The sequence below is a fragment of the Coregonus lavaretus genome (assembly GCF_964263955.1).
Source record: "Coregonus lavaretus genome assembly, chromosome: 2".
Classification (NCBI taxonomy): domain Eukaryota; kingdom Metazoa; phylum Chordata; class Actinopteri; order Salmoniformes; family Salmonidae; genus Coregonus; species Coregonus lavaretus.
In genome coordinates this window covers 25,882,369-25,892,503 of record NC_139989.1, presented here as the reverse complement: position 1 = coordinate 25,892,503, position 10,135 = coordinate 25,882,369, and the positions used below count along the sequence as shown (strand labels likewise).

The following is a 10,135-nucleotide window of genomic DNA, read 5'->3' as shown; positions in this document are numbered from 1 at the left end:
CGTTACTGAAATGGTTGTTTCAGTTTAAATGGCTTGTGTAGTTTCCTCTCACTGTTCCTAGTCTGTCATTATGAAATTCAACTGTTGGATAGCCTAACTCTAGCTGGATTCCAAAAGGAATTACATATCGCTTTGCAAGCCAGCATTATGTGACTTGCAGGTAGGGTTGCAAAATTCCTGGAAATCCTTCAATCAGGATTCTTGAAAAACTGGAATTTTTACTTGCAGGCCAGATGTTGCCTGTAAACAATGAGTTTCAGGCCACTGTATTAGGGTGAAGCTAGGCCACAAAATAAGGCCTCATGAGATATGTAATGTCATAAAGAATGTAATTATACTGATCATATTCACCTAGGAACTCACTTGGTGTAGGACACAGGAATGTAAATAAATGAATTCAACAACCATGTCTCTGTGACTAACAAATACAGCCATGGATCGTAACTCTACAAATCACTCGAAAAGCCAAGACATACTGGAAAATTATATTGGAGGCATCGCTTAGTGCGCTGTAAAACCAAATAAGCTCTGGCTACTCAAACATTTTGAGGAAACCGATTACCTTAAAAAAAAAATGAGTTAAGAAACAAATAGCTGAAGTACTACCTTCATGTGAATAATACAAATGCAGTTTTTTTGAGTAAGGTATACTTACATTTAATACCCCCACTAAGCCACGCCTCCAATAATTTACCAGTGTGCCTTGAATTTTTGATTGAATTGTAGAGTTACCACCCATAACTCTATTTGTTAGTGACAGAGACATGGTTGTTGAATTTATTCATTTTCAGTCCTGTGGCCTTCAACAAGTGAGTTCCTAGGGGAATATTATCATTATAATTTAACCATTACATACAGTGCATTCGGAAAGTATTCAGACCCCTTTACTTTTTCCACATTTTGTTAAGTTACAGCCTTATTCTGAAATGGATTATATAATTTTTTCCCCTCATCAATCTACACACAATACACCATAATGACGAAGTGAATACTGTTTTTTCGAAATGTTTCCTAATTTATTAAAAATAAAAACAGAAATCATACATTTACATAAGTATTCAGACCCTTTGCTATGAGACTCGAAATTTAGCTCAGGTGCATCCTGTTTCCATTGATCATCCATGAGATGTTTCTACAACTTGAGTCCACCTGTGGTAAATTCAATTGATTGGACATGATTTGGAAAGGCACACATCTGTCTATATAAGGTCCGACAGTTGACAGTGCACATCAGAGAAAAAACCAAGCCATGAGGTCAAAGGAATTGTCCGTAGAGTGCCGAGACAGGATTGTGTTGAGGCACAGATCTGGGGAAGGGCACCAAAATATTTCTGCAGCATTGAAGGCCCCCAAGAACACAGTGGCCTCCATTATTCTTAAATGGAAGAAGTTTGGAACCACCAAGACTCTTCCTAGAGCTGGCCGCCTGGCCAAACTGAGCAATCGGGGGAGAAGGTCCTTTGTCAGGGAGTTGACCAACACCCGATGGTCACTCTGACAGAGCTCCAGAGTTCCTCTGTGGAGATGGTAGAACCTTCCAGAAGGACAACCCTCTATGCAGCACTCCACCAATCAGGCCTTTATGGTGGAGTGGCCAGACGGAAGCCACTGCTCAGTAAAAGGCACATGACAGCCTGCTTGGAGTTTTCCAAAAAGGCACCTAAAGGACTCTCAGACCATGAGAAACAAGATTCTCTGGTCTGATGAAACCAAGATTGAACTCTTTGGCCTGAATGCCAAGCATCACGTCTGGAGGAAACCTGGCACAATCCCTACGGTGAAAAATGGTGGTGGCAGCATTATGCTGTGGGGATGTTTTTCAGCGGCAGGGACTGTGAGACTAGTCAGGATCGAGGGAAAGATGAACGGAGCAAAGTACAGAGAGATTATTGATGAAAACCTGCTCCAGAGCGCTCGGGACCTCAGATGTGGGCGAAGGTTCACCTTCCAAAAGGAAAACGACCCTAAGCACACTGCCAAGACAACACAGGAGTGGCTTCGGGACAAGTCTGTGAATGTCCTTGAGTGGCCCATCCAGAGCTCTGACTTGAACCTGATCGAACATCTCTGGAGAGACCCTGAAAATAGCTGTGCAGCGAAACTCCCCATCCAACCTGACAGAGCTTGAGTGGATTTGCAGAGAAGAATGGGAGAAACTCCCCAAATACAGGTGTGCCAAGCTTGTAGCGTCATACCCAAGAAGACCTGAGGCTGTAATCGCTGCGCCAAAGGTGCTTCAACAAAGTACTGAGTAAAGGGTCTGAATCCTTATGTAAATGTGATATTTCAATTTTTTTATTTAATATTGACTCCCGAGTGGCGCAGTAGCTGTGCCACTAGAGATCCTGGTTTGAGCCCAGGCTCTGTCGCAGCCGGCCGCGACCGGTAGACCCATGGGCGGCACACAATTGGTCCAGCGTCGTCCAAGGTAGGGGAGGGTTTGGCCGGCAGGGATGTGGGTTTGTTTACCACGGGGGGCCAGTATAAAAAAATACATGTATGCATTCACTAACTGTAAGTCGCTCTGGATAAGAGCGTCTGCTAAATGACTAAAATGTAAATGTAATACATTTTCTTTGTCATTATGGGGTATTGTGTGTAGATTGATGAGGGAACAAATGTTTTAACCTCTACGGCAGGGGTCCCCAAACTTTTTCCTGTGAGGGCCACATAACTTTTCCCTTCTCTGATGGGGGGCCGGTGTCAGTTTGTAACAGAAAAAGTGTGACGATCGTAGGGGAGCTTAAAAAATTTATTGTTTTCCAGAAAGCCACACATAACCAAATAACCCTTTCCAGGTTCTTTACAGAAAAAAAGTCAGGAAACAAATAATAACACTATTAATGAAATAAATAATAACTAAATAACCCTCTCTGAGTTCTTCACAGAAAAAACAGGAAATAAATAACACTATTTATGAAATAAATAATAACTAAATAACTCTCTCTGGGTTCTTCATAGAAAAAAAAGCCATGGAACATTAACTTTCTGTTGTGCCATGCACAATCTTAACAGATAAAAGTTCAGCTCAGTTGTCAGAGCAGAATCTCTCTGACACATATGAGCAGTCTCTTAAAGTTCTTGTGTTCCTTCCTTATAATCCTTTTGTAGGTTCCAGTAGGCTTGTAGACACCGCTGTTTGCAGCTCTCTCTCATCAACTTCCCTGTGAAAACCACAAAGGAAGCAGGTTGAGAAACTGAACTAAGTGATACAGCACCTACACAGCACAATACATTTCACTACCAGTATGGTTGTAAAGATGGATTTTATCCCAGTAGATTTTATTATGATTATATTTGTTTATGCTCAGAATGACTCATTCAAGTCAGAAAAGTGAGCTTACCTATGTATGTTCATCAGTGTGAACTGTGGGCCTGCATCTGGCTGGTGAGAAGTTGAATATCAGGTTCCATTCTAGTTACAGCCAGTCTCAAGCACTGATGCAAATGTTCATCTGTCAATCTTGATCTCATCGGAGTTTTCAGCAGTTTCATGCGAGAAAAGGTTTTCTCGCAGATATACGTGCTGCCAAAAACTGTGGACATTTTCATTGCGTGTTTTTTGATGTTTGGATATGTGTCGTTTGGGAGGGCGGCATAGAAGTCAATGAGACTGTTGGGCTTGAATGCGTCTTTCAGAACATCACAGTTCTGTAACTCAGCCAACTCAAACTGATATGAAGGCTGGGCTTCATCAATGTCGGCAACAAAGGGGTTCTGAAAAAGACGGATTTCTTTTGCATGAACATGTAGTTCACTGAATCGCACACCGAACTCCGCCTTCAGCATTTCCAGTGCTTCCACGCACTTTTCAGCTGGGAACGGGACCGCTGGGTTCTCTGTCGACAGGTTTTGGGTAGCAGGAAGATGGACGAAGTTGCGCTTTTTCACTTGTTCCAAAAGCAGCGCTAATTTCACCTCAAATGCTTTTATGTGTGAATACATGTCGCAAATGAGTTTCCCCTCGCCTTGTAGCTGCAAGTTAAGGCTGTTAAGTATTTCTGTCACGTCTGTTAAAAATGCGAGGTGCCATTTCCATTCTGGGTCGATCAGCTCTGGGACCGTTTTGTCTTTTAAATGAAGAAATGCGTTAATTTCGGGTAGCAGCTCGTAAAAACGCCTCAAAACTCTGCCCCGGCTCAGCCATCGGACCTCTGTGTAGTACAGCACATCTCCGTGCGTAGACTCCAGTTCAGACAGGAATTCTTGGAACTGCCTGTGTTTAAGTCCCTTTGCTCTGATGAAGTTTATGCACGACACCACAACCTTCATTACAGAATCCCACGTCAACACTTTGCAGCACAGTGCTTGCTGGTGAATTAGGCAGTGGACTCGTAGCGGGGCGGTGAGACCCCTTTTTTCCAACTCCCGGTTCATGCGTCCTATTAGACCGCGAGTTCCGCCCACCATGCTAGGAGCCCCGTCAGTCGTGATGCTAGCTAGCTTTGACCAGTCCAGGTCCAACTTCTCCATGGTTTGGCACACTTTGTCAAAAATATCCTCTCCCGTTGTAGTCCCTTTGAGACTTTGGAGGGCTGCCAGCTCCTCGCATATCTCAAAGTTTGCGCTAACTCCACGAATAAAAATGAGCAGTTGCGCTGTGTCTTGCACGTCCGTGCTCTCATCCAGTGCTAATGAAAAAAGGTCAAATTCTTTCGTCTTCTGCTGCAGCTGGGCATATACATTACTCCCGATTTCTTCAACGCGTCTGGTGATTGTACTCGCCGACAGACTTACGGCATTAAATGCATCTTTCTTCTCGGGACACACCTCCTCCGCGACAGCATCCATACATTTCTTAACAAACTCTCCGTCAGTGAAAGGCTTACCGCTGCTTGCTATCAGTTTAGCAACCCGAAAGCTGGCCCGAACGGATGCCTGGTTCAGCTGAGCTTGGCGTACAAATGTATTCTGCTGAGATAGTAGTCCACTTTTTAGCTTTGAGAGTTTGTCTGCTCGTATTTGGCCTTGCAAGCTATCGTACTTGTCTTTGTGACGGGATTCATAGTGTCGGCGAAGATTGTATTCTTTGAATACCGCCACCGTCTCTTGACAGATGAGACAAACAGCCTTTTCTTTGCATTGAACAAAAAAATAATCGTTTGTCCACTGCAGGTTAAATACCCTGCATTCTGAATCAATTTTTCTCTTACCTAACCTTTTCGCCATTATTCCGTTCTCTCTTTGACAGGGCCGGGCCTAGGATTTTTTTTCTGGAGGCCAAATAGGAAAAAAATCCGATAGCGTCTCTGGTATTGTTCAGAGGGCCGGGCCAAATGTGCTGACGGGCCGTATCCGGCCCGCGGGCCGTAGTTTGGTGACCACTGCTCTACGGGATCGGTGTCCCGTATACAGGATAGTTGAGCTAATATGCACTAACGTGATTAGCATGACTGTTGTAAGTAACAGCAAACTTTCCAGGTCATAGACATGTCTTATATGGGCAGAAAGCTTAAATTCTTGTTAATCTAACTACACTGTCCAATTAACAGTAGCTATTACAGTGAACATTTTTATATTCAAATGTAAGAACTGGGTTCTACAGTTTGAACCCATGCTGTCTCTGGCTCCACACCCACCCCGCCCAGCCCAGCCATCTAGATGTTTGAAAGTTAGTGTATAAGCTAATGATCGATCATGTATGACATTCCTGGGAGTGTGTAAACTTACATTTTGTATTACCATATCATTTTTGTATGTTCTCTATAGTTATGTACTTGAAAATGTATCAATTGACCAATTCGGCACATTTTGGCAGACTTGATACAAAATAGTCCAGCATTGCAATGCTTCACTGGATCAATCTGAAACTTTGCACACACACTGCTGCCATCTAGTGGCCAAAATCTAAATTGCGCCTAAACTGCAATATTATATTGTGGCCTTTCTCTTGCATTTCAAAGTTGATGGAACAAAAATAATAATAGAAAAAAGCATGTTCTTTTGTTTGTATTATCTTTTACCAGATCTAATGTGTTATATTCTCCTACATTAATTTCACATTTCCAAGTGTTTCCTTTCATTTGGTATCAAGAAAATGCATATCCTTGCTTCAGGTCCTGAGCTACAGGCAGTTAGATTTGGGTATGTCATTTTAGGCGAAAATTGAAAAAAAGGGTCCGAACCTTAAGAGTTTTAATGGTATCAAGAAATAACTGTTACTCTGAAAGTGTACACATTCTATCTGTCAAGTTACACCAAAGCAAAATATGATGATTATTTTGAGGGTAGTTTCCAAATGTATCACCGATAAGTTTGACTCGCTGTTTGACCTTTACCCCTCCCTCTTTTGATAACCAATCAGTCATAATGTTGTTAGTCGACTAGGGACTTTTTCTCATGTATTAAGTATATATGTTTTCTATGTTATTATTTAGTCAGCTAGTAAATAAAAAATTAAGCCAATTTGTGTAGTGCTGAATCATAAGCAAAGCTGGGGTTCTTGCGGATCCAAGAATGATGCAACGTTCAGAATTAGACTGATATGAGGTAATGATTAATAAGTATCGATATAACACACACACACACACATATATATATATATATATATATATATATATATATATATATATATATATATATGTATATAATTGAGAAAAATTCGGGAGATGGTAACTCTATAAACAACTTGCCCCAAATTCATAATGAGTTCATGGTTCAATGTTTAATTTAATTAATTTAGTAACAATTAAACATAGTTAGTTGATTCGATAAATAACAGTCAAAAACATTAATGAAAGTCACATCACGACACACACATGTCACGATCGTTAGAGAGAGTAGACCAAGGCGCAGCGTTGCAGGCAAACATCTTTAATTAAAGAGAGTAAAAACTCGAACAAAACAACAAAACGATAACGTGACAGTCAACGGTCTAACACAAACCAACTAGAACAAGATCCCACAACTATTGTGGGAAAACAGCCTCTATAAATATGGCTCCCAATCAGAGACAACCAGCAACAGCTGACACTCGTTGCCTCTGATTGGGAACCACTCTGGCTAACACAGAAATACAACACATAGAATATACACACCCTGGCTCAACATATAGAGTCCCAGAGCCAGGGTGTGACAGTACCCCCCCCTAAAGGCGCGGACTGCGACCGCGCCTAAACGTAAACAAACCAGGGGAGGGCTGGGTGGGCATTCCCCCTCGGTGGTGGTTCCGGCTCCGGGCTTGCCCACCACCCTCCAATAATCCCCCCGTAGCGCCCCTGGTCTGGTCCCGCTGGCTGGAGCTGGACTGGACATCGCAGGAGCAGATTGCTTAAGCTCCGGTGTGGAGCCGTTGACCGGTACCTGACCAGGCACCGGTGACCCAGGCACGGGTTGTGCCGGACTGACGACGCACACCCCTGGCCTGGTGCGTGGAGCAGAGACGGGCCGGACCGGGCTGACGATGCGCACCGCTGGCTTGGTGCGTGGAGCCGGAACGGGCCGTACCGGGCTGACGATGCGCACCCCTGGCTTGGTGCGTGGAGCAGGAACGGGCCTTACCGGGCTGACGACTCGCACCCCTGGCTTGGTGCGAGTGGCAGGAACAGGCCGGGCCGGGCTGGCGACGCGCACCGTAGGCTTGGTGCGAGGAGCAGGAACAGGCCGGGCCAGGCTGGCGACGCGCACCGTAGGCTTGGTGCGAGGAGCAGGAACAGGCCGGGTCGGGCTGGCGACAGGGAAATTCTTGAGGGAAACCTCTTTCAGTCTTCCAGAGATTTGAGACTGGGACGGAGGTTCACCTTTCAGCAGGACAATGACCCTAAGCATACTGCTAAAGCAACACTTTAGTGGTTTAAGGGGAAACATGTAAATGTCTTGGAATGGCCTAGTCAAAGGCCAGACCTCAATCCAATTGAGAATCTGTGGTATGACTTAAAGATTGCTGTACTCCAGCGGAACCCATCCAACTTGAAGGAGCTGGAGCAGTTGCCTTGAAGAATGGCCAAAAATCTCAGTGGCTAGATGTTCCAAGCTTATAGAGACACACCCCAAGAGACTTGCAGCTGTAATTGCTGCAAAAGGTGGCTCTACAAAGTATTGACTTTGGGGGGGGGGGGGGTGGTTGGTGAATAGATATGCATGCTCAAGTTTTCAGTTTTTTTGTTTGTTTCACAAGAAAAAATATTTTGCATCTTCAAAGTGGTAGGCATGTTGTGTAAATCAAATGATACAAACCCCCAAAAATCCATTTTAATTCCACGTTGTAAGGCAACAAAATGCGAAAATTACCAAGGGGGGGTGAATACCTTCGCAAGCCACTGTAAACATTTAAACATCATCAAATCAACAAGGCTATATATGCATAGTTTAACACTGCAAACAAACTTGAAGATAACAAAATCTATTTAGTCCAATCAATGTTGCTAAATATCATGTGGCTATCCATGGTACTAATTTCTGTCTGTCCGTGTGTGTGTGCGTGTGTGCGCAAAACAAAAATGTTGACTCACACTACTTGTAGACTAGTTGAACGCCAATGCCATTCTCCTCTCTTTCATATTGGCAAAACGGTCTATGGCTCTGTCATAGAGTACACATACAACAACCCGTTCTGCCAGTCACATTCCGTTAAATGTCCCCAAAGCACACACATCCCTTGGTCACTCCTATTTTCAGATCGCTGCAGCTAGAGACTGGAACAAGCTGCAAAAAACACTCAAAGTGGACAGTTTGATCTCCATCTCTACATTAAAGACTCAATCATGGACACTCTTACTGACACTTGTGGCTGATTCACGTGATGTATTGTTGCCTCTACCTTTTTGCTATTTGCGTTGTTGTCTGTGCCTAGTTTGTGCTGCTACCATGTTGTTCTGCTGCCATGTTGTGTTGCTGCAGTATTGTTGTCATGTTGTGTTGCTACCATGCTGTGTTGTCATGTTTTGCTTCCATGTTGTGTTGTTGTCTTAGGTCTCTCTTTATGTAGTGTTGTGGTGTCTCTCTTGTCGTGATGTGTGTTTTGTCCTACATTTGTATTTAGAATCCCAGCCCCTGTCCCCGCAGGAGGCCTTTTGCCTCTTGGTAGGCCGTCATTGTAAATAAGAATTTGTTCTCAATTGACATGCCTAGTTAAATAAAGGTGAAAAATAAAAGAAAAGAAAAAAGAAAGTATGGAGCATAATGTATTCTGTGTATATTTCTTTATAACCACAGACACGCAAGGTACTAATTTCATAACCTTTATGGTGTTATACTCAATTGTGCTTATGTAGCTAGATACATTCTTTTTTTAGCTCTGTAAAACAATGCTAATGGCATCAGAGAAGTATTAGCTTGTGTTGTATATTTTGAAGCTACACTGGCCTTATCATGACCATGGCCTGTATATTAATCTGGCCTGCTGAGCATAACTCTGCTCTGCCCTGTCCTGCCTCTTTGTGGAGCTCTTCAGTTTCCTACTCTATATCATTCAATTGTCATTGCAAATTATTATTTTAATAGCAGTGTTATTATGTTACTTCATTGTAATATTGTTTTATTGCTGTATCCTGACATTGTATTCTAATGACAAATAATTACTCTTTATTCTGTACTTTTTGAAACCACACACACAAACAGTATCGAACAGTATTTGCCAACATCATAACTGGAACTTCACGTCTTTCTTGGCGAAACGTAAGTGAGGGAGGCCCCGCTCTCTCGCTTTCCCAGATGTTTAGTTAATTTCATTCCGATCTCCTTTGCATTATTGTAGCCTTTTTCTGTAGCCTGTCAACTATGTGTCTGTCTATCCCTGTTCTCTCCTCTCTGCACAGGCCATACAAACGCTTCACACCGCGTGGCTGCTGCCATTCTAATCTGGTGGTCCCTGCGCGCACGACCCACGTGGAGTTCCAGGTCTCCGGCAGCCTCTGGAACTGCCGTTCTGCGGCCAACAAGGCAGAGTTAATCTCAGCCTATGCTACCCTCCAGTCCCTCGACTTCTTGGCGCTGACGGAAACATGGATTACCACAGAAAACACTGCTACTCCTACTGCTCTTTCCTCGTCTGACCATGTGTTCTCGCATACCCCGAAAGCATCTGGTCAGCTTGGCGGTGGCACAGGAATCCTCATCTCTCCCAAGTGGACATTCTCTCTTTTTCCCCTGGCCCATCTGTCTATCTCCTCATTTGAATTCCATGCTGTCACAGTCA

General features: G+C 43.5%; 1 protein-coding gene across 1 annotated transcript; it reads right to left on the bottom strand.

Annotated features, from left to right (window-relative positions):
* Nucleotides 1-2,738: 2,738 nt before the first annotated feature.
* LOC311148142 (general transcription factor II-I repeat domain-containing protein 2-like) lies at nt 2,739-5,254 on the bottom strand. Its single transcript, XM_084185035.1, has 2 exons — nt 3,345-5,254; nt 2,739-3,164 (listed from the first exon to the last, which is right to left on the bottom strand). The coding sequence occupies exon 1, from the start codon at nt 5,167-5,169 to the stop codon at nt 3,358-3,360; it is 1,812 nt and encodes a 603-aa protein (XP_084041161.1). The 5' UTR covers nt 5,170-5,254; the 3' UTR covers nt 2,739-3,164; nt 3,345-3,357.
* Nucleotides 5,255-10,135: the final 4,881 nt, after the last annotated feature.